The sequence below is a fragment of the Telmatherina bonti genome (assembly GCF_933228915.1).
Source record: "Telmatherina bonti genome assembly, chromosome: 15".
NCBI lineage: Eukaryota > Metazoa > Chordata > Actinopteri > Atheriniformes > Telmatherinidae > Telmatherina > Telmatherina bonti.
The window spans coordinates 25,973,924-25,999,642 of record NC_136613.1 but is presented as its reverse complement, the minus strand read 5'-3'; the positions used below and the strand labels follow the sequence as shown (position 1 = coordinate 25,999,642).

Sequence of the window (25,719 nt, the reverse complement as noted above, 5' to 3'; positions counted from 1 at the left end):
TAACTGAGTTTGTCCACGCTATCTGGAGTTGACCATCCAATTGGCAGGGTAAAAATGAAGAGAAGAACTGATGGAGAGGAAAAAAGACATGTGCAGCAGATTGAGGTGTTTCTCTGCAAAAAAAAAATAACACAAACAGATCACTGGCTCAGCCCCAAATACTCCTAAAACAAGTCTGAGCTGCTCGAATTTATACCAGAGTGGTTTCACGAATTACCTTTTACATTTGCTAAGCGAAACCTGTCATTTATTTGATAGAAGATGTTTTCTGTGCAGCCGCTGATAATCATTAAAATCTCCAGCTGAAGTTTGGTTGGCAAGTGTTGGTTCTTTGCTCTCTATAAGCAGACTTTTTCCAAACAACTTCATCCCTCTAAAGGCTCGGGGTGCAGAGTTGCCTTATGCTGGGAAATTGGAAACAAAATGCTCACTCAGTCTGGGAAAAAGTGGAGAAAACATGGCAGATCTCTGGGGTACCTGTCACTTTACTGAAGATACCCACTAGTTCAAACAAATACTCCTCTCATTTCAGCCAAATACAAACTATACTTAGTCCTGACATCATGGACAGCTGCAATAGCCTGCTTTTCAAATGTGATTTCATTTTTTTTTTTTGTTTTGATTCAAATTAACTTGGTAAAACAAACATACTGTATGAACATTTGTGTCTGAGTTTACCCATCACAATTTTGGAAAAAGAAAAAAAAAAGTCATTAAAAAAAAAAAAAAAAAAAAAGCTTCAGGTTCTGTAAACAAGCTTGTCAGCAAATAAACCTCGGCCACACAACTGACCTTTCCAGACATGCAAAGCATCTATTCATCACCAAACAAAAAGAGGAAGAAATTGTGCAGCAGCCACCAATTTAAAGTAGAAATCAGTGAAGACAGAAAAAGAAAATTCTGCTCTTCTTCTTTGTTTTCCTCATGGCACGTCAGCTCCACTTCTCAACACTGCCCCCACAGTTTCCAGTAGTGTCTCTCTGTTTGGGGACGCAGCCACAAGAGACATGAAATGGACCAAATCAGGCATATTAAGGACACTGTAGACAGACGCAAGTTCGTGTATCCATTTTTCATGTAAACTAGAGAATGAATAAGCCTAATATTCATTTCACTAGGAGGGACCTCTGAAACTCATGGAAGATCCATACACTGTTACATACACTACCATTTCCTCCTCATGCTGGTCACCAGCTTGGTCACACAGATGTCGGATTACGCCCAATTCTTCAACCAGTGTTTGTCGCTCATCAGCCAATCTGTTTTTTGTTGTTTTTTTTGGTATCTCTGGCAAAAACAGCACACACATACTGATACCACAAATTTTTAATGGGCAAAACTGCAGGCAGGGGACTCCCTCCTATCCACTCTACATCCCATTTCAGGATGTCTGCATTGAAACTGCCTCCAGTCTTGTTTGCCCAGTGAGGGAGATGCCACCCGACTATATCACGCTGCTTCTACCAAAAGCTGCAACCTGATCAGTGCAGCAATCACCCTAACATTCGAGACATCTTCTCTGCACTTTGACCCCAGAATTAAACAGTCAAAGGCAGAATCTGGACATTATGCTGATCCTAACATTCATCTGCGTATCCATGTTCCAGTGCACATGTTGCAGACACTTCTGCAGACAGACCTGGCAGCAGTCATGGCTAGCTTCCACACAGCCGTATGAGGCTGGAGATTGGCTTTTGGCCATTTCATCCTGCCAAACTTTACTGCAATACAAGACTGCCTATAGACAGGAAGTGTAGGCAGGTGTTATAACAGCTGTGTGGCATTGGATCAAAGGTTTAATAGGTGTCTCACAGGTAAAACCCACATACTCAACTCTGCTGCACATCCAACACATGTAATTTCCTTCCAAACAACGATTCAGACTTTTCAGTAGAAACAACTTTTCTCCTCATTTCTACATCTCTGCTTTTATCCAATAATCTCTTTATCTGCTTTTCAGGGCCAATAAGTTCAGACTCCCTGTGGCTGTCTGGGACATTTCAACCACCATATCCATTACAAGATGTAGAATTCTTTGGTGCTTTGTCTGTTTTTGCTGCATTCATTTGAGACTCGGCACTTTTGCTTTGTTTCTATTCAAGGTCTAACAATGAAAAAAAAAAAAGTACAATTTACAGTTGTGCTCATATTTATTCATACCCTTTCATTAAAGAAGGAAAAAAAACAGCTGAAATTGACTAAAGTAATAAGAAATAAAAATTTGATGAAAGTCATTACATTATTTTCTAATTCTGGTTCAATAGATTTTTTTTTTTTTTAAAAAAGCAAACAAATAAGATAATTTATTACATATTACAACACTCATAAACTAATCAGTCAGGTGTTTTCTGTTCCTCTCAGTCAGACTTCTGCACCTGTTGACAGATATTTTGTCCCACTATTCAACAGAAAAGTGCTCTAATTTGTCCAGGACCAATTTGTTTGGTTGCTTTTTTTTTTATTTCTTCAACTCAAATAATTGAAAAAACAGTGTCTCATATTACTAAATTATATTTTTGCAAATTTTTTGTTATTGTTCCATTTTTAAGTCTCTTGTTATTTGAGTGACTGTTGTAAATTCAGCCTTTTCTTTAATGAAGGGGTATGAATACATATAAGCACAACTGTAGGTGCCTCCATTTGCCCAAAATGATCTCTCCTCACTTAAACCTACAAACACAGGAACAATAAAGTAAAAGAGTTAGAGTGGATTTTATATTAAAGAGTGTAGGCTTCCGTTTTTAAAAGGGAAACGGTGAAACCAATGCAGGCCAGTTCCTGACTGGCTTGCTACTCCCCAATTAAAGGTGTCTTTCACTAAACAAGACACACCAAGCGGAGCTCAAGTGTAAGCTCAAGTGAGCTTACCTTATTTTTTTCATCTGAGAAATCTTCAACTTTTTTCTTCCCCCAGGATGTGTGACGAAACCTGAGAGCTCCTCGGAATCAATGCCGTCTTTGTAGACAAAGACATCTAGGTCAGCTGATTGTATTTGCATGATTACAAGATGTGCCGCAACTGTTGAAAAATAAAGCATGTGCAACTGCAAATATTACGCTGCTTTCTGTTTATGACAGCATATCAGATTATCATAAACAAGCCTTTCATCTCTGCTGATATTTCACTCCCACCTCTCTACCTTTCACATCCTGTCAGAGTAAAAATGATTGAAACCACAGTAGCACGGGTTGTGTGTGTGTGCATGTGTGTGTGTGTGTGTGTGTGTGTGTGTGTCTCTCTGCAGGAATTCTCCAGTTAGTCTACACATTCCTGCTGCAACAGCACCAACATCCCACAGCTCTCCAAATGTGATGGTATTTTAAAATATTGCAGAAGGCATTTTAAAAAAGGCAGACAGTGCTGTGGCCCAGTGTATCATGTCATATCATGTCATATCATGTCAGCCTAAGTTGGATTTATTCAGTTTTGATCAGCACTGTTTAATTAGCACTTTTAAGACGTGTTAAAAATGTTAATGTTAAAAAAAACTGACTAAAACCAGAGGTAACTTGTGTTTTCAGGCATTAAACTGTTAATCAAATGACATGGAATTAATGATAGTGTTGTTTATGCCGGGCGGACACTGTGCGATTTCGAGGCGATTTCACCATGATTTTGCTGTCGCAGACCACGTTGCGTCATCGTGGAAACATCGCAGCATCGGGATGTCCAGTCGGGAGGTTGTGAGCCGTACAGTGTGAGAATACACACGAGGAAGGATTAATTGCTGCTACGTTCTAACGACGATGCTGCGACCTCCCAATCAAACTTCTGGCACGTCAGAAATTTTCGCCGTCGCTCGTACAGTGTGAGTGGTGTTACGTCACAATTCTACGTTCGCACCTGTGCAGAAGACACCGGTGGAGCTTTAAACAATGACGGGCAACCCCAACTTCAGACATGTGCGGTGGACACAGCTGCTAGAAGAGAAATTAGTAGAGCTATGGAAAGAACACGAGGTTTTCTTTTTTTTTTTTTTTTTGTTTCAGGGCACAAGACGGCGCACACAACTGCAACAACTTGCTGCCTGCTCGCCATCTTGTTGTCAAGCACGCTGTGGTTGTCATAGGAACTAGGAACCTTTGTTTTTCGTTGTTCACACTCGAGCACGTCGTGCCGTCACACGCCGACTGACGCCGACAAGTAGTCGTGGTTGTCAATAATCGTGGCTGACAGGAGTCGTACAGTATGAGTACACATGTCGTAGGGTCAAATAGAGTAGGAGGGACAAACCCAGTCGTGCAGTGGGAGCATTTCCCCGACAGTCAGATTTCTAAAAACGCACCGTGTCCGCCCAGCTTTAGTCTGTTTGGGATTTTTTTTTTTTATTTCAATTTGAGTTCAGGGACATCAGATATTAATGAAAGAAAGACAAGCAGAAGCGGTCTCATCAGATTCTTTGAAATTTTAAAATTTTGCTTTGAAACTAGTTTTGTATGGAAACATTAGCAGGCCTAACCTCAAACCTTAAAGGATTTTAATTGAAAATATGACAGTCTTAGTGACAAAAAGCACCCTGATTTTTTTTTTTTTTTTTTTTTTGTGGTCTTGTAAAAAAAAAAAAAAAAACACCCCTCTACCCTTCTCTGTCCATCATCCTTATTTGTGTAAGAGAGGAGAGTGAGAACTTGAATGCTTTGAATCTGAATGTGCAGACCCAGTAGCAATTAGAGGCTGCACTCTCCAAGGTCTACTAAATTTATACATCAGACACAACAGCAGACAGCGAAAAGCAGATTCTCTCTGGAGAATAACTTGACCTTGATCAAAGGACGCTACTGAGAAATCTGCATGGCTATAATCTAAATATTTTCTTTTCTTATTCTGTTCTTTCTCATTGAGCATTTGTCATATGTATGCAGTGATTCATTGAAAGAAAGCAGCACTGATGTCTAAACATTAATTGGTATGTGGTGTTTACAGTGTAATAGGCGCATAAAGCACGTGTTACATTTTAATTAAACAATAAGAAGTTTATCAAATCCTGCGCGCAGAAACAACCATTCTATAATTATTTATTCATTGGATTTTATTTAATGCCTTTCAGAAGTTATTGGAAAGGAAATATAAAGTATTTGAGCCAGTGTTTTTTTTTATTTTTTATTTTTTTGTTTTGTTTTGTTTTTTTTAGCAATTAAATTGCTACAATTTTTTTAATTAGATAAAATATTGCAATGCATATAACATTGTATATAGTAGCAACACATTAAAATGACATTAACAACTTCAGAATAACATTTGAGCACAACAGGACAGACGTAAATCAGCCTGGATGATGCCGAGGGATCGGGGAGTCCATATGATAACATGACAAATGAAAGTTCTTGCAGAGGTCTATGACACAATCCAAAGCTAAACAAAAGCTATATTTGATCCATCAGTTTTCTCCAAGAAATTAGCTCCTTGGCCCCTCCTTATGTTTCCAATTCTGGATTGTGCCGTAGATTGCAACGACACTGATGCGTGTCAACATAGTAAAGTCAACAAAAGGGCAGGTTGGGACTAATGGCATTCAACCATTCAAGTTCAAATTTCATGCTCCTCAACATCTCCCACTCTGTGATTTGTTACAACTTTATACCTTTAGCTTTGTTTTCCATATGTTGGGATTAAACTTCATAAAAATGTTTGGGTTTTCCTAGTTATAAAAATACATGGTTAGCCTTAAAAACTATTCACTGTGTGAAACATAGGTAAAAACTAACCAATCATTGCGCTTGGACTGCAACACGATGTTTTTTCCACAGAACAACTGCCCAACAACACACTGTCAAAGAGCCAAACATAATAAACATTTTCTGGTGTGAGTGGGCTACAGGCAATGCCAGTCAAAGGTTTAGACACACTTTCCCATATAATAAGCCACATCAAGAAACAGCATCAGCTTCTCTGAGCTTGACCCCATTTGAGATATACAGTATATATAAAAAGAAGGAATTCTGTCCAGCATAGTTTGACAGTCTTTATGTAGACCGGGCATGCATCAGGTCATTGGGCACACGGGGAGAGGGACCTATTGTGTTTGTTATCAGGACAAAGTAAAAAAAAAAAAAAAAAATCATCACCTATGATAGAAAGTTACAAAGTTATAAATGACATTGAAAACTAATATGTGTAATATGTGTGAGGCAACCTCAATGCAGAGCATCATATCTATGTTTTAAAGCAGGGGTAGGCAACTCCAGTCCTCAAGGGCCGCAGTCCTGCAGAAGTTTGAAGTTGTCTCTGCTGCAAATACAAGAAATATCACGCATGATGGCTTAAACCCCTTATCCTGACCTCTACTTACCCTGATGCCCCCAATCACTATGGAAACGGGGTAAATCTGGACTCATCAGTCCACATGACCATCTCCCATTGCTCCAGAGTCCAATCTTTTTGCCTTATAGCAAACTGAATTTGGCCACCCTGATTAGTGTTTCTCTCTTTGTTTTACAGCTGTTCAGTCCCAATCATTAGTTTCCTTTACACTGTGCATGTCGAAACGCTGGTAGTTTTACTAACTAAACATAACCCTGAATTTTACAGTTTTTTTTTGTTTTTTTTAAATCTGATTTCACTGAAAATTTGTGATGGACTGGCAACTTGTCCAGGTTGCACCCTGCCTCTCACAGATGATTGCTGGGATAGGCTCCAGCTTCCACGCAACCCTTAAATGGACTAAGTGGTTTAGACAGTGACTGAATAAATAAATAATTTTTAATTTAAACAAAATTTGGATTTTAAAGCTGTACTTGGTAATCTTGCTCAGAGACATTTTTTTTAACTCCTGGTGAAGTGGTTCCTCATCCTCATAGTCTGTACATTTTGTAATCATGAACAATAATACATATTGTTAGACCCCTCAGTTTACTGTAAATCTGTAAAAACTCTGACTAATCCAAATGTTCAGACTGAAATGAAGTTGTTCACTTCTTATATTTCGTAAGCTTCTTCTCCCGGCTCCCCTCCTCCTTCACCTGCAGCACATACCTGATAGCCACACCCTACTTATAAATAGCATGGTAGCATAAAAATACAAAGTAGTAATGAAGAAACTCGGAATGCAAACATGGCTGGGAAAATGCACAAAGGTTTTTTCCCGACCCGGCTCGGTTTATTTGCCTCCTCCTGCTAAACAGCCAAGAAATAGAAAATCATTGGTGGAAAAAGCTGCAAATAAAAAAGCCTTGGATCATGTAAGGAGCAAAACCAAAGAGGAGGGGGCAAGACAGGGTGCCATTTTCAAATCTTGCTCGCTCCCCAATATTACCTACCTCAGCATTAAGTGACCTGCAATTACAATATCCTTTTTTTTTTTTCTTTTAACTCCATTGCTGTACTTTACGTGAACTATTTTACAGGAGTTTGCATCACTTTAACACTTACTAGTGATACTGCTGCATGCCAAAACAAACCACTGAGCTTGAACGCTGAATGTTCAACTAAAGGACAAAACAACAATCACTAACTTTTCAACATTCCCTAACTATAAATTCACAAGTAATTTAAAAGCTGTCAAAGCTCCCATCCTTGCCTGCCCATGTTATAACGTATTCAATGTTAGTGTTAGCTAATATAATTGGACGTTCTACTGGCGTCACGATAAACATACACGTGATCCATTGTGACAAAGTAATAAAACATGGACAAAAAAATGGTGCAATTAGGTTTATAATCAATGAAGATGAGCAATTAATGCCCAGTAGGAAGCTATGAGTCTGAGTTTTAATCAAGGCAGTGTTTTCGGTGCCCATAAACCTGACAATGGTTGGCAATGAATAATGCATGCTCCGTTAATGCTGATGTTCCTATCACCCAACCTGATGATATGGCTGAGCACAATGGACCACATTAAAAGCAGTGGTTTATGCATCACAATGGGAATGGTAGTATTACATCTCCAGACTACAGCACTGATGGCTCTACTGTAACCTTCATGACTTTTACTGCTGCTCGTAGCTTACAGTCTAATTATTTTTATGACAAGGTGTCAGTTTCTGGTTTGCACAGTTTTCTGAATTTGTTAAAGGAATGTCTTTCCATGTGTTATTTTTAAATCTAAAATGAGGAAGAACACTCAAGGTAGGTCATGGTTAGCTTTTCTGATGGTTCAAACCAGCAAAAGGGAAATGATTTATTGCATTAAATAACATTAATCTGTGGTCATACTTTACTATACAATCACTTTTTATTTAATCTAAATGTGTAAATGATCATACTATGTGCCAGAAAGCAACTACTCCACAGAACTCATAATCTTCTGTTCGGTACTTCTGACTCATAGCAAGTAAGACCAAACTGCATGCAAATGTATACAACTAAAAGTAAAAAATTGTCCTCGCAGGTAGAGGCATTAAATGTTAACAGGGTAAGTTTGAGACGAAATCACAATATTACCTTCAGGACTGACACAGGTCACATTCTGGGCTGCAGATCCAGGACCACAGGAGTTTTTAGCTGGGATGCACCTTCCCTCCTGCCGGACCTGCCACAGGTAGCAGGCAGGATCCTCGCAGGGGATGAACTCCATCAGATGAGGGCAAGTTCCCAGAGAACCACCTGACTCCCACAACACCTCTCTCTTCCTTTGTCTGAAACCTGATGGAAACAAGGTGGGAGGGAAGCTATTGAAAATGTCAAAGGTGATAGATTTTTCTTTTCTTTTTCTTTTTTTGTGCAAACCAGCAGGTACAAAAACATATTTCAACAAAAGAAGAAAAGAACCATATACAATTGTTCAATAGTAATTCATCAGTATAGTCCTTTTTGTTGATAGAATTTTTACACCTGAAATTGATGACTAGCTGCAGGATTCTTAAAGTTAGTCTGGTAGCTTGTTTGTAAGTCTGCTCTCACAAGAAACAGTGATCAAGGCTGTCATGTTTCTCATGAAATTTAAAGAAGAAAACAAAAGACAACTTTCAAAGGAGGCAGGATGGAGAAACATGTTTGTTTTCCTTTGATGTCAGTGTCAGGTCGCTTTACAGAAAAACAAAAGATCTAGGTTGAACAATTCTTTAGAAATAGGAAGGGGTTCAGTGTCCAAAGTGGTTTTGTTATTTATCTGTTTTCTTTTTTTTAACCAAACTTTTCTAACGGAATCAAGTTAGCAGAGAATGAGATATGGTGTCACAGAGGAGGAAATGCTGCATCTATTTATCAAGCTCTGTTTCAGAAACAGCAGCTCTCCACTCAGTGATCTGTAAAATAGCTCGGAGTTGAATGAAACCCAGAGTCTATGCCCATAACTTCTGCATGAAAGCATTTGAAACAGTGAATGCAATTTTCATGGGCATTTCCTTTGGTCTTGCATGTTTAGTATTAATGCAATATTTATACAACATTTGATTGATAGCCAAGAAGCACATGGGATCTCATTTTCTGTTTAATAAAAATGGAAACTACGTTTGCAAGATCTGGTGCAGGTTGCACTGGGATGAATTCTGTCAATGAACATGCTGTAAAACTCATCTTTTAAATGATGCTGATAGTGATTAAATGATAAACAAAGAGGAATTGCTTCAGTTTGTACCAGCTGATATCCAGTAAATCTTACATTTCGAAGGTGGGATGCCAGAGATGGTAAGAAAAAAAATATAAATTCAGCAGAAAAATAAGTGTTAAACAAGTGAAAAAGTGTGAGTGAGTCAGGTCAAGTTGCAGTAATGCGTGTGCAGTTTTCCACAGTGACATTCTGTCTGTCCAATTACCGAGTCTCACTTTATTTTTATTGCTGCTGCCGACTCTGTCACAAATTTATGATCCTCTTTCTGAGCTGTTCTGCACACTTTATATACGGATGACATAGACATACCTAAATATGGAACTTATAGCTAACATAGTTAAATAAAATGAATGAAAAAAATATTCCTTCTATGTCTTTATTGGCTTGTACTTGCTTGTGGAGTTTTATTCATATTTGTCACAGAATATTGATTTCAGAATATATGATTTTTGCATTTTAGATGTTATCATTTCAGTGTTTCTTCTGAACTGAGTAGAAGTAGAAATGACCTGATCTGAAATTAAAAATTCAAGAAGATCTACAGGTGACAGTAGTGAGAAAAAGTTTAATCTTTTGTGTCAGTTTATGTACCCATGCAGCTTCCTCGCTCAGTTTGGCAATCTTATCAACTGACAAGACATGGGAGGCAAAAAAAATACAGTCTAAATCTGTTGATGTCACAGTATCCGTCTCATATGCCACACTTACTGAGCCTGTGATGAGTCATGATCAGGGAGAGGATCATTAAACCGAACCCTCACTGGAAGTGTACCTTTTCTTAATTTAATCCTCATGTACACCTCAGGTATTTTTGTCCATTCTTCTTCACTTTATGTTTTATTTCACTTGTTGATCATTTCTGCTATGTTGCAGTTGGTGGTATGAACTTTTACAATAACTCTTATTTTTAGAATTTTTTTTAAATAAGAAAAAAAAAAAAAAGAGAACAAGGAAGTGATTCAGATATTCAAATTTGTGTTTAAATGGTTAAAATCATAACAATCATTGAATGTTTGGTGTTTTTCAACAGGAAGGAAGTTCTTTCAATAAGCTGTGGGGAAAAAAAGATGAAAATATACTGTTTTATGATGGTTTAAGCAGTTTTGGTGGGATGAAATTTTGACCATTAAGGTCACCAGAAGATATAACATTTGAGGGCGCAAGAGTTCAGTGGACTGAAAAAATAAATGAACGTGCGCACTCTGATGCAAGTCAACAAGAAATAAAATGATCAAAAGGATAAAAAAGAGAAAATCCTTTATTGAATCACCTTACCACCATTTCAGTCTACACTTTCTTATTTACGATTCAGGGTTGTGAGAAATCATTGAGAATGTTTTGTTTTTTTTTTATTATTAATATTCTGTACGTGACTTTAATCATTTCTTTCTTTAGAATTTAGGTTCCAGAGAAATAGTTTCATGGTAACTATTTCTATAAGTAGAATCTTGCTGGAGTACAAGATTCTACTTGTACTCCAGCAGAATGTTCTGCAGAATGACAACAAAGATTGATTTGGTTCGGTTGGGTTGAACATAACATAACCTTGTGAATATTTTCTTCTAACTGTGTGTTTTTACATCAACAGTAAAAGATCTCTTTTTGTAGGAATATGTCCACAACAAACTGGTCATTCATATGGATGAGTGTTAACATGTTTTTCTGTTCATGTTATTGTGTTAAAACCACCGGTGATAGAAATGAAAAGGAAGACATTGTCTTAGTTCTTAAATGGTGCTTAACTAGATTAATGCTTTAACAGCTTTAAGAAAAGCCCTTAGAACAAGTATTTATCTGACTAATTCAGCCTCTTGAGGGCCATCTCTGAGGCATCAATAGTCTGAATGTATAAAATCGGGAGGAGAGCACTTTTTGAGTTATTGTGGACTTGATTTCATACCTTTTGTGTTTATCTGTCAGATAAAATATTGCAGAATTTACATTTACACACTTGAACAAGCCTCCTGAGACATCATGGGAATTTCCTTTTTTGATTTTAGCATAGCCATATTTGTTCCACTTCAACAGCACACAGCCTGCAGTGACTGCCTTTGTTAAATATGAACAATTACAAACTGACTCTTCAGTCCTTGAAGAAAAAAAAATCCCCTCTTTGTAGTATTTCTTATTTTTACCATCTCATCCCCCAATGCTCCATTTTTAGCAGTGCATTTCCTTTTTGCTTTAAATTTGTCGATGGCGATCCTCATTTAACACGTAATTAGAGTTATTGAATAACATGAATGTTTTGACTCAGTCATTCCTACCATGGCAGTTGCCTAATCAGCCACATCATCAAGCGGTCACATATATTGATGCATAACCCTTTCTCTACAATATTGATCATCCTACAGATTATTTTTTCATAAATATTCATTTTTCCATGTAAAGGTGCTTACTGATTGGACTTCTTCTAATCTATTGCTTGCATTGACTGCTACTAAGCTCTTCCAGTCCCCTGATGACAGCACAGTGTTCCTGCAGATGGAAAGTTAAAGCATAAAAGTGCTATTTTGAAGCTGCAGCCCGTCCCCTCTGTGACACCTGAGCAGGAGCATCTTTTCTTTTTGAGCCACAATCATTTTTATCTCAGCTATGACACATGGAAGAAAGGTCTTGCATTCTTTTCCTCCACAGGTGGCACTGTCTAACCCCTGGATACCCACTCTGCAAATTACATCCCCCCCGACCATCTAAAGGAATGAAGCGGCAGTTGAAGAGCCTGATCTGTGAGATGCTGCCCGAGTGTGCTCTCCAAGAGCAAAGACACTGTGGATCGATTGCAGTGTTGCCCACAGCACTTACTGCTACTCACATCCAAGCCACAAAAAACAATTTTGCTGGGCATGCCCTTGTGGATATTAATAATTGAAAGGTTTCTTGGCCATACCAGGTTTATTTCAGGGAAACAAGGGCCAAACCAGTGAATTTTAGCACTTTCCTTCCAGCTCTGCAAGCTCTGATAGAAGCCATACAAATATTCTCTCCAGTAACCTACCATGTTCAATTTATTCTCCCACATACTGCAGCAGCAAATGCGATAGGACGAGATAACGTGAAAAGATGTGAAGCCGCTGAGAGCCGATCTAAATTAGTCATTTTCGAGAGAGCAAAGCCGGGGCCGGTGCAACCATTTTCGCTGGTTGTCTCTGCCACCTGAAGACGAGGATTCAAGCGGGACTTTTGGTTGGAGATGGATCACAGTTTTCTAAACATAAAAGCCATTCGATGGGAGCGAGAAATTCTCTGAAGCTCAAGGGCTACAGGCAAGTGACTCGGATCATCACAATGCCTCACAACTCGATATCAGTTCACTGCATTGCAGGCAACACTGCTCACTGTGAGTGACTTTGTATTGGTTTCATACTCTATCTGCTACGCGCGCTCACTCTTTATGAATGCCATTAAAAGATAGCGTGCCACAAGAGAGTCCGTTACAAAACAGCAGATGCTATTGTTTTTCACCCACTGAAATATATTAATGACAGTGTCAGTTAGAGGAGCTGGCTCAAGCCACAGAGATGCAGTGTTTGGAGAGTGCGGCCACTGACCTGAACAATCCACACTTCAGTTGCACCCCTGGGCGCTTTCATGTACATTTACTCACTGCAGAGACGAGGTCACACTGCCCTTTTAGCTCAGCACCAACACACTAACATCTCAGCCGCTGCCACACAGTGAAACACACACTACATTCCACATACAGCGCACGGCCCCTTTAAAGTGGTCCGATGTGACATGCTTTCACCTGAAAGACAAGTGCGTGAAGACAGCACTGAATGCTTCTGTACGCTGATGCTCAGACAGGAATCGTGTCATCTGGTAATTCTTTCCTCACCTTTCTTGAGCACTGAGAGCTAAACTTCAGGTGCCATCTCCGTTGCTTTCTTTCATCTGGAGTGGTTAATGATGTCTCTTCTTGCAGCACACAGTTCACATTATCATTCGGCCATTTATCAGAGAACAATTTAATCATTTGAACCAAAAGGAAAAGTTGCTGCATCCTGTTCTATAAACACACCTAAAACACTCCCTGACATCCTCAGCCACACACATCGCACCTCAGGACTGTCGAAACGCCACACAAGCTGCCGTAAAGTCTAAGCACATGTGTGATATCTCTCGGATCAGTGCAAACTGATCATACTGGAAGGGCATACCGCTACAAGTGATTTTAGATCTGTCTGCTATAAAGTAGTGATTATTTGCCAGCAGGCCATCTGCACAACTTTAAATCACATCAGCTTGTTAGCAAACAATTTGTAAAATGTTTCTGGATGTTGTGTTTGCATCCCTCTGTCCACCCATCTGCCAATAATGGATCTGAGAAAACAGTTTTGCACATTTGGAAAACTGCTGCAACTTGGGAAATATCTGGTGGGATGGAAAATATTCTATTATCCACTTCAGCTGTTATCAAGGTTGTTCCATCTTGCTAAAGCTGGTGGTTATTGCGATAACTAGGGCTAACAGCAGGTTGCAGTCTGGGATTAGCACCATTTCTGGTGCTATAAGCTCAAATGCAACAGGAGATAAACTGACAAATATAAAAAACGGAAATGGCCATTTGTTTTCTTTAAGCAAACAGATACATAATTAAGTGACATTTTCAGGTATTGTTGAATGACTTAAGTGTATAAACAGTAGTCTGTTTAAGTTAACTATTTTTATTTGTCCATTCTTCTCCACTTTAAATGGTATTTTAAAACAGCCGCTGTTGTCTGAGACTGAATTAGACACCACTACAATCATAAACCCGCTCTTTTGTTGTGCATGTTGTACCTTTCTTTTGCAACTACTTGCTTAAAATGGTCATTTCTCACTGTAAGACTCTTGATGCAATTGCTTCCACATAGTATCCATTTTCCATAACGTCTTGTATCAAATGCATACTTCCGTAAATCTTTCAAAAGCTGAAGCTTGTTCATATGCATATCGTCACTTCAGCATACCTTTCTTCCCTTGGGTTTCTTTACAGTCGTCATGTAGGCAGGAACTCCATGGTGACCACTGAGAGAGCGTGCAGCGGTGCTGGCAGGGGATGGAGCAGTTCTGCACGGCCAAGGGAGGCTCTGCACCTTCACACATCCTGGCATTAACGGGCCTGGACACTGAACAAACAGAGGATGAAAGGAAGGATAAACCAATCTCAAGTCAAACCACACAGTCAGCTGTAGAGTGTGTGTTTGTGTGATTGCTGCCGAGTAATATGTTTTGGATTGGACGCCTAGCAGAGATTTGTGCTAGATGATGTGAAGAGAGGGAAGAAGATCAAGAAGCCTCACTGCCATCAGATTGCACAGTATGGATGTAATTCAGTTCCAACTGGGAAAGGCCACAACTTCAAATGCTCAACACCCTGGATTGAAGATGGCTACTTTTGCAAAGCTTTTTGTGTAGAAAAAAAAAGAGGAAACAGGGATATTGCTTATCTGAATACTAGGTAGTCTACAATGTAGAGAGCAGCTGCTCTCAGGGAGTGAGGACAATCTGAACAGGGAGATATCAAATCAACACACACAGTGTAAACCAATTCACCGCTAAGCATGCCTGACACCATTTGAAGATCACAGAGAGCTAAGCCACTTAAAATAGGTGCTGACATTAGACTCTCTCACAGAGTAAGAGGGTATTTTTCTGCCTGTCCACAACATGGGGAGTTATTCAATCTAACATTCCATTTTGATGCACCTCCGCACATCAAGAGGCAAATTTACATTTAAATGAGAGCCAATAGAAAAATTTGCTAAATGTCCACAGAGCATTTTGTCTTTTTACCCAAAGTAATTTACATGGTGTTTGATCTCCTTTTTAAAAATGAAATGCTTGCTTAGACGCAGTGATAAAGTGCAGTACAGATCCTTCTGCTTTGTAACCTGAATTGTGTTTGTCTATGATTGTCAGCTGTGTACCTGCAGTAGCCATCCTACAGCGAACACTATTCCATATTACATGTCCTGTGTTTATGTTAACCAAAACTACGAGGGTCATTTCGAGGTAAATATTACGTTTGAGGTATCGATTTTTGTCCTTCACATCTACTAGTTCAAAAAACAGCTTTCTTTAATATTGATACAGACACACACATTGAACATACCAATCTCCAAGCATTTCTTTGAGCACACAAGAGGACTGTAAGGGTCTTGGCACAACTGTCAGAACACATCAGCAGGGACATGAAGCCACATAGAACTCAGGAGTGCACCGTAACAAAAAAAACAGGGGAAGGTTAAGGTCTTATATCAGTATTTATTATGCAAAATGACTCACTGTGTTTAATTAAAAAGCAAAATGAAATGTCCAGTGGTACTGGCTTCATTTTATTGGTAATTTATAAGTGTAAAACTTGATTTTCACATTTCTTTTTGGATCATTCACATGACCGACAGACTAAAATAATGTTTTAAAAAGCAGATTAGTGACAGATTTCAATTCATGCTGTAAAAAACTCAAAACATGGAAAAAGGATAACTATATAAGTTCAGACATATCAGACGTTACATAAACACTGAATGTTTGTCATTATGAAAACTGACTTCATGCTGCTCGGTTGTTTTATTGCACTTTCCTGGAAAAAGGGGTGTGTATATTTTATGAAGCTTGGGCTTAGAGTGTTTGGTTTCATGAAGGGTCTGAAGTGGAATAAAAAATCTTAAGCGGTAAGATAAGCTAATTCACATGCAGATTTTAGATCCCCTGCAGCTTAGAGCCTCAGCAACTGTACATTAGTGAAACATGTTTAAATTGTATGTTACTGTCCATTTACACATGTCGTGCTGCAGCAGCTTCAGCTTCAATCAACTTGTGTTGATTTTTTTTGTTTTTTGTCCATGTAACCAATATCATGTTCTGCTACTAACGTCGACTTTAATAATTTAAAACCACAACTCTAAGTTTCCTTGCAATTTATTAATATTGTATCTGGAGTCACAATGTGCTACCAGAAAGCCCTGGGTCAACTGAGATGAAGGTGCTTTTCTTTTCTTTTTTTCATATTTCTCCTCACCTTCCTTCCTGTGATGTGGAGCTGAATCATCAGGGACTTGAACACAGTAGGTCTTCCTGGTCTGGATGCCCCCTCCACACAGAAGACTGACATTAGCCAGCCTCTGATCTTGCTGGCTGAGTAGGGGCAGGATGCGGCATTCATCCCAGTCAGTGGTCCTCCACATGCACCTGACATAGCACACATAGCCATGAAAATAATTATCAAAACTATTAGTAAATAGACGAAGGGTCAGTGTTTGTAATGCATCTTAAATTATATTCATCACAATTTTGGCGAATTTCAAAAAACAAAATTGTTATTTATCTACACAAAGTGAAAAACTGAAAGTACCTAAACAGGGTAAAGTATCAGTTTGCGCACGACTGTGACAGCTGCTTTCACAAAGTCCCACAGAGCAAGAGACAAATTAGTGTGTGCAGTCTTTGGCAAGAGCTTTGTCACAGTGTATCACGGGGAGGGAGGCATGATTATTTTGATTCGAGAACTTCCAAACAAATGTTTGGTTTCAACTATGAAAAATCCAGTCATGCAGAAAGCAATAATATTTGAGGAGATTACCAGAACAACAGCCTCTAGTAATCTATCAAATGCTTAATTTCTGTAATGAGTTTTCCCTAATCATGTAAATCCTCTGCTCCCAGGCACTCCATGTAAATTTAACGAATAAAACAAAATTAACCAGCAGGGAATGTAATTCTCCATTGACTACTTTGTTCAGTGCATGTAATGTTAGCTAAAGCCTATCTTAACTTCGGTGCCTGGAAAACAAAGAGGGTAAGGCATGCCCTGTTTATCACCATCCTATCTGAGCCAACGCATGATCGGGATGTTGCAGCTGGGAGGTTTTTCTAATTAGACAACAGTTTAAGAAATGATGAACAAAATAGTCAAAGTTATAAGAAAAAGGAAATATTTGCTTCCTCTTTCCTTTTTCTTATAACTGTTCATAGAAAATTTCAAAAGAGCAAAAATGAACAAAAAATTGTTTTTGGAGTCACAAACTTTATTAATTTAAATCTGTGTCAGGAAATGTTACGCATGAACAGAACTTCAGATGAAAGGTTTATGTGTTGTTATAACTGCTATAATTGAAGAATCACCTGGGACATTTTGGAAGTAAATCTCCAATGATGTTACAAGCTTCTTTTTCCTCGAGGGCAGGGCAACGCTTCCCCCTTCCATGCGGGATCTGTGTCACGATCCGTGACCGAACACGGTAACCAGGAGACAGATCGTTGGACCGACAGGTCTTAGAGCAGGGACTCCAGGATGACCAATCAGATGGCTGGCAATCCTTGGCCATCCCACATGCCTGGAAGGCCAGGGGCGAGCTGTCCTTGGTACACAAGCTGACGATGGAGAAAACTGCATTATTAAAGTCACTTAAAAGACACTTCAAAGAAACTTTTAGCTACACATTACACAACTGCAATCCTCTCACACTTTTAAAACATAACTGGGAACTAAGCAGAAATATGGAGACGTTCTCCTGTACAAAGCCGAATGAAAGTTCAGCATGCAAGTTTTCCACAAACCACATGGATGGAAAATTAACTTCCTGTCAACATGCAAATCTTACACATCAGCTGCCCCCTGATAGAACTGCATCCAAGTTCTGTAGAAAGGTTTTATTCTTCTTTTGTTACTCTCTGAATATCACTTTCAGTCCGTGGTATGTCCTGGTGCTGACATATTGTGCTATTTTTCCCATTTTCTTTGGTTACACACGTGCATCATAGTCACTTGGTCAAAGAAAATACAAAACCTTGTTAGCCTTAACAATTAAACATCTGTTTAGATTTAAGGAAAACATCATGGTTTGATGGGGAGCAAGGACTTTCATAAGTTCTTTGCTCCCCACACAAAATGTGTCACATTGTGACAGAGACAATAGGTCTTTGACTAATGCTAATGCTCAAATAGCATGATACTGAACAGATGTGTCTCTTAACATAAGATGACGTCCTTTTTTCAAGGTCACTGAGCTGTCACGAAGCAATAGGTGCCATCAGTGGGGGATTTTATTTGGATTAGGCTGCAGTGTGTGTTCTTGCTCCTAATGAAATTCAGGTTCCCACAATGATACACCTGCAGAACATTAGGTTAATGACACACAGCTTTTAGATTTATATCAAGATGTAATTATACAAAGATAATGCTGGATACTGATGACCTGAATGTGTGTCTTCAAACTGAGTGCAATTTTATATATATATTATATATTATATATATATATATATTACTAATCTAGATTGCCTCTATGGGGTTTGAAACATAATTGGTCCGATTTAATCAAGTCAACTTTTAGAGAGCCAACTAACTTACGGCAATAGTGATTTTCTGAAGAACAAATGTCCTTTGTTGCTTCCATTTCTGAATGACAACATTTAAGCCTCTCACATATCCTCCAACACCACAGTCAAGCTTTTACAGAAGTGCTACAAGGAGCTGTATGCTCCTCGACACGTATAAAACAAGTGCATTAGTCATGTAATTACAGCTTCCATTGTTCAATATGGGCAATATAATTAGCGAGGTTATTAAGATGCGAGCACAATACTCATTTTAGAATTTTACTTTATAATTAGGTTGAGAGAAAAGTAGAATGAGGCAGAATTCATGTGGGAAATCCATATATTCAAAAGCTCCAATCTTCCCTCTTAGTAAAACCATGCTAATCAGGTGCCGTGCAGTAAATGACCCCATCATACTGTAGCCATGAAGCCAAATGAAGCATTTAGCATGATAACCAGTGGACATAAAATTCATAACAAGGTAACCAAGTTTGAGACTCTTTCTCCAAAACAGGAAACACAGATTTGACCAAATTCATATGACGCTTAATGTCATGGTTTTATTTTGCGTTTTTTTTTTTTTTATTTTGTAGTTTTTCCTCAATGTGACAGGTTTAAAGTTCCTATCCGTCAGCTCACCTGATTTCATTTGGTTCATTGACTCCACCTGCGTTTTATTAATGACTGTGAAATCAATCTCTTTGTTTTCAGTTCACATTGCCAGTTTATTCTTCTAGCCTTGTTTTCTTGTGCCAAGCCAAGCCAAGTTAAGTTTTTATTTAAAATTCTTTTTCCTGCATCCTGCCTGCTTCCTGTTCTGCTTTTGGTCTTTCAATACCTTTCCCCGACACCTAATTCTTCACTGTACTAATATAGTACCATGTCCATGACATTGTCAAAGCAATATGATGAAATGAAATGCAATGTTCAGGTGGAATATTACTAAAATACTGTTTTTGATATTCCAACTTAATAGGTGGAAGTTTAAAATTGATTTTAACAGGCAGCTAATAGTGTCACTTTACTTCAAGAAGATGGTATTTAGTGGCATTTAGACAACAGGCCTAATATAGCTGCAATGATTTTCTCACTCATTGAGGAGAAAGCACCTGGTGTTTTAGTAATATGTGTGTACAGCGTGTGTGTTTGTTCTTGCCTTCTACTTGAGTATGTGCAGCAAAATCCATTCTTATCAAATCCAAATACCAGGTTTAGCTTAAAAAGCAGGGAGCGAGGGGGAGCACCACTTGACATTTAACACAATAATACCTCACTTCCCTGCCAATACACTCATGAAACCGCAGCCCTCACATAACAGATTTATAATTGAATAAATAACACCTCATCAATAAAGAAAGCATTTTATGTGTTTTGAATGAACTTTCATAGGAACAAAACATGTCTCGTAGGGATCACGAGAACAGATGACCAATGATCATGTCTGCATTATAATACAAATACATTTACTTTGGCCTATTTCAACCTAGTTATGATACCTATTCCTTGACTTTTAGAGCTTTACATCGAATGAAAAAAACATAAACTGATGTATGATAGATACACATATCAGTTACCAAAGGAACTTCGGCTTTTCTTTTAATTTTCGAAGTCATAAAAAGGTGTAATTGAATTTGCAAACCTTTCTGAAATATATACACAAGCAAAAACTTGATCCTCTTTGAAGCAGTGCATTCTGTTAGAGTTAATATAATCACATTAATTAAGTACCTGTAAAATGTAAATTCAAAACACAACATAATACCAATCCTATTGAGTGTTTATCCGGGTAATCTCCCCAGAACAAGAACCATCAGCGACCATACCAGTGGGAGGCATCCAAGACAGAGTCTCAAGTACGATTAGATAGACTGCTCCATGCCTGGACATGATTCACACTTTCTGGCACACCTGCACTTCATTGAAGCCTGGTAGCACAAATGAACCAGCTGCTAATAAATAGGACCAACACAAAAAAGTTAATTCATGGTGAGACAGTCTAGATCACAAAAAAAAAATAAAATAAATAAAAATAAAAATAAAAATAAAAAGGGTGTGATACCATTCAACTACCAGCCAATTTCTAGCCTCTGTGAGACATACAGTGAGAGCAGATAAGCTAAGCAGGTACATGCTTAGCACATTTGTAGGACCAACAAGGAAGTTGGGAGGAAGTAAACACCAACGCTGGATGGATAGAACTGTTACCCAAGACTGTAAAATCAGACAGATCTCGCTACATCACAGGTACATCTGTTGAATGGAAATTCCAAAGGGCACTACCTTAATGGTCGGTTGGAAATGGCAAAGCCATGTCCCATGGGACACCTAGGTCCAGATTGAAAAAGTTGAGTGGACATTGTGGTGGTTAACAAAAGAAGGCAGGAGACGCATGCAGTCATTTAAAGCAATATGAACGTTAATTACATGGAACACAAGGGGCTGGAGAAAAATCAAGGCTTGAAAGAGAAAGTACAGAAAATGTGGAAAGCAAAGCCCTATTAGTGCCAGCAGAAACCATGCACTCCACTGCTTCCAAACTGGAAGAGCAGCTCCAACAGAAACCAGGAACAACAAAAATCTCTATCTAGACACCTCACACACTCACACATATGCGCTTACACAGAAAAGTTTCCAAAACTTCACTGGCACCCCTGTCTGAATCAATCAGTCACATTTCATTTTATCTTTCATAAAAGAACTAACGCACCTTGGGTTTCCATACCTCTGGCCAGGAATTAGATGTTAGACATGATGTTGATGATAGCATGTTAAAAAACCTTAGTTTGTTTAATTATTATAAGGTAGGGAACTCACCAACAGCTTTGTGTTGCTGAATGTTTGAACCTCCCTTGAAACTGCGTGTTTGAGCTTACTGGGTGCAACAGCTGGCCCTCTCATAATCCTAAACCTTTTGCATGAATCCTCTTCAAAAGATTACCTTGACACAGAGTCATCTTAAAGCTGAGAAGTGTATTACACACACTCACGGCTGGAAATGTGGATGCTCAACATTGGGATTATTTGATAAAAATGCATGAGTAATTGTAAAATTAAACTTAACTTTCTTTTGAACAAGAAAAGAGTCACTAGATGGCAGGGGAAATTGTGGTGGCTTTCCATCGGATATTTTTTCAGCTGTGTAGGCAAACATGAAGATAATCTTTGCACTGGATACCTTTAGGCTCAGCCCCCAACCCACACTCAACATGTGTATGTCAGCTGCATTTGATCATTCTCACACAAACGTGTGAAAATAAAACAAGAAACAATATTTAAAGAGTACCTTTATTTCTTTATCTTTACCAGTGAGCATTGGGAATCTTACATAAACCCAGTAATCTCAGATTTGGAATCAAATGTTTGCTTGACTATCCATGTTGAACATAAGCATTTTCACACTTTCGTCCCTGCACTATTTCTAAATACAACATGTGCTTTTATTTCTCACCTTCTGAAGTGCGATACAAAACTTGTGGATGGCTTACCTCAGCATAACACTCTTGCCATCACTTCTTGTGCAGCGTACGTGTCGTGTCTGATATCCCACTTCCAATTCCCAGGACATGGGATGCTTGATATGCACATGAACACGCTGATGGTGGGTGTGATGTGAGTGGTGGTGAGAAGCCACAGTGTCCAAAGTGACAGTGTTATTCTCATTGGAGCTGGTGCTGAAGTCTACTATGGTCCTTCCATTTAACAGGGCATCCTTGTGATGTGGTGGTCGGCAGTCACTCCAGGCCCCTACTTTAAGGCTGTACTGGTACTCACCCTCTGCAACAGGGCAGTCAACAGAGGTAGTACAAGTCCTGGTCTCAGTTAGGTTAGGGCAGTTTGCCCCTCCGTACATTGGTGTGGCCAGGACGTGTCGAGTCCGATGCTGTAGGCCAGCACCGCAAGTTTTGCTGCAACTTGACCATGAGGTGAAGTCTGAAACCACACAGTCCTGGGGGCATGGGATTAAGCATGCTTGCTCCACCGGGGGTTTCTGGGAAAAGAACTCACATATCCTGGAGGTGACTATGGTTCGGTTTGAAGTGCGGACGCAGTGGATATTGCGCCTCTGAATGCCATGCTGTGCTGTAACGCATTCAGTCGTCCTCAGTTTGAGCTCATTAGAAAAGAAAGGAACAAGAATGCAGCCCCCCCAGTCAGATACCTCCCACTCAAAGAGATCCTGGTGCCAATCGCACACCTTGAAGCACTGCCTCCGGCTTTCTGGCTTTTCCAAATGCTGGCAGTGAGAATGATGGGTGGTCCAACCTTCCATGTGTACACACCATACCGTCCTTGTTTGAAACCCACCAGAACCGCACTCCTCTCCGGTACACTGACCCCAATGGCCTGCAACAAAGTAGACAAAGAAAGAGGGCATTTTCATTAAAAACTGGAGCTTCACAGGAAAAAAGCAATGATTTAAATTGCAGCTATCTTGTGGCTTGCAATCAAGCACAATTCAAGGCCATTCAGTGAACCTCCATGATTGCTTTATTCATGAACTGAGGGGAAAAAAAGAACAAAGGAACACAAAGTAATCAAACCAGTGGCAGTCATCAATATAGAAAATACAAGGTCAGTTTCTCCATCACAAGGACTACATTTAATCGATCAATATTTTAGGTTATTAAAAGGTTTGGCCAGGACTATAACACCCAGGTAATATTGTGAGGCATGCGAGTTGCTTGCTGAATCACAGAATTTTGTGAAGGCACTGAATAAAGCTTTAATTTCAATTATCTAACTTGTAAATCAAAGCTCTGTTCTCTCCAGCCTCTAAAATCTGAGAAGGACATACTGCCTTGGACTTGATTGTGTGTAGCGTTAACTTTGAATAATAATACTCTTTAAATAATACTCTTACAAGAGTGGGTATACACACAGTTCTTAAGAAGTTAATTCCTTAAAAGTAAAAGCAAAATATTTTGTCTCTATAAAATACAGACACTGTCAAAGGATGGCTTTTGTAAAGGAAGACGTTTGACCGAAGACTTGATTCTTTTAACAAAAGTAGCTGCAGTCGCATCACAGGACTTTCATTCCCAGCACTTGGAGGATCTGAATAATCTTCATGTCCTCCAATTAAAAAGTGTCAGTCAAATTAAGTAGAAATGTACCCAAACCAGGAATTTCCATCTGCAACGGAGAAGACATTCTGACTGATATTGTGGAACACACTGTAAAGCAAAACCCCAGGGAGAATTGCTCATTAAAAAAATTATAGCTAAAGCAACTGTTACGGTTCCCTGCCACTTTACCTAATTGCTCCCTTATTTTGCATGCAAATCCCTGCAAACCTCCAGAGGATTGGCTCTGCTCACCACACCCTTGTGTCCTGCCAGCTGATTGGATAATTGCCTGGCCTACTGACAACGTTGCAGCCACTGCTGGGGAAATTTAAACCAGCTGCAGCTGTGAACTGGTTTGCAACTGGCACAGATAGCCAGCCATTTTATTGTAATTGATGGAGTTCTATCATGTGCTTTTGGTGTTGGTAATTTGTGTAGACCTTGTTTAGTTGGTGTTTTTGCTTCTCACAACATTACAACTGTTTGGTTTTGTGTTCTTCCAACATGTGTTGTTTTGTGTTTGCTTTGTTTATTTCTTTCCCGTAGTGATGGCAGAAATGGAACGTTTGCGAGATTGAATCGTTTGAAACGATTGTTCCAATAAAATAATTGATCTTTTGGAATGCGGAATGCATTACCACAGTGACCACCTAGTGGCCAAAAAACACGATCTCAAATGATTGAACTCAATAAGATAGAATGTTTTGGTGTGTCCTGATGTGTTTGGTCTGTTGTAACTTCTTTTCTTAGTTTCTAGAGATGTCAGTATGGAAGTATGGACTTCAGCATAATTTCAGTGTATTTCTCAATGGGAAAACATAATTGGGGTCAAGTTTCTTTACAAATTTCCTGATACCGTCAACATCCACAATTAAAATTGGTTGTGCGTCCAATTAGGTTAGGTTGACCAGTGCCTTAGTTACCCTGTCAGGAAACAACAAAAAAGAAGTGAGGAGGAGGAATACTGCTAAAAATCTTTGCATTTTATAGCTAATATTAAAATGAATCCTTATGTGCGAATGTAGATATAATAAATGTGCCTTTTTGTGCTCAGTTGTGAAATTCATTCATTCTAAATAGTAGGCTTAATTAAAGAATAAACTCAAATGTGTAATAAATTAATTATTCATTTCTTCTTGAATTTGTTCTTGAAAGATTCTGATCGTGAATATAATTAGTGCACCATAAACAGAATGCTGTCTTAAATCAGCACTGGACTGGGTTTCCTAAGAATGATGGAGACAGGATGTTTGGTCCGCAGGTGTGTCCACATTGTTGTAGTATTACAACAAATGTTGCATGCAGTGCATTTAACCAATTTCCCTTCAAGGAGCTCCAATCCCAGACGACTGACCTGGAACACTTTGTACTCCCTTCCATTCTAATACTATTCTCAAAGAACGCTGAGAGAAGACTTTCTAAATAAACAGTTGTTTAGGAGAGATTTTAAATATTTCATGCACATGAAGAGACTCTGCTGCTAATCAGAAAAGACAAGCGATCATTTTGAACAACAGTTTATTTCATTTCAGTATATTTGTCAATGTAGTAAACATTTTTACTTTCTCTTATTTATTTAGTTGTTCCATTTTGGACACAAGTTTGAAAAGGTCACTGAGTTTTATGTTTCACTAAGTTATGACCTATGGTTCTAACTAACGCGGGGCGGAACAACCGTGTCATTTCAAAACAATTGGTGACGTAATGGAACGCAATATGGAGCAGTCACGTGACATCCAAGTCTCGATTCAGATCATGGAACGTTGTTCCACGGTAGTTTCAGTACAGACTGGAACGCCATTTCGATCTTGCCATCACTAGCTGTTGGTGGTGGTAGTTTGTGTAGACCTTGTTTAGTTGGT

General features: G+C 38.9%; 1 protein-coding gene across 1 annotated transcript in view; it reads right to left on the bottom strand.

The window, feature by feature from the left end:
• Positions 1–25,719, bottom strand: part of thsd7ba (thrombospondin, type I, domain containing 7Ba) — a gene marked incomplete at both ends in the record, with an annotated part of 175,096 nt that overhangs the window by 95,859 nt on the left and 53,518 nt on the right. Inside the window, 5 exons of the mRNA XM_079254456.1 lie at positions 8,381–8,581; positions 14,441–14,599; positions 16,495–16,664; positions 17,598–17,846; positions 22,277–23,135. Of these exons, the coding sequence (XP_079110582.1) occupies positions 8,381–8,581; positions 14,441–14,599; positions 16,495–16,664; positions 17,598–17,846; positions 22,277–23,135 (1,638 nt within the window). The remainder of the gene's footprint in view (positions 1–8,380; positions 8,582–14,440; positions 14,600–16,494; positions 16,665–17,597; positions 17,847–22,276; positions 23,136–25,719) is intronic.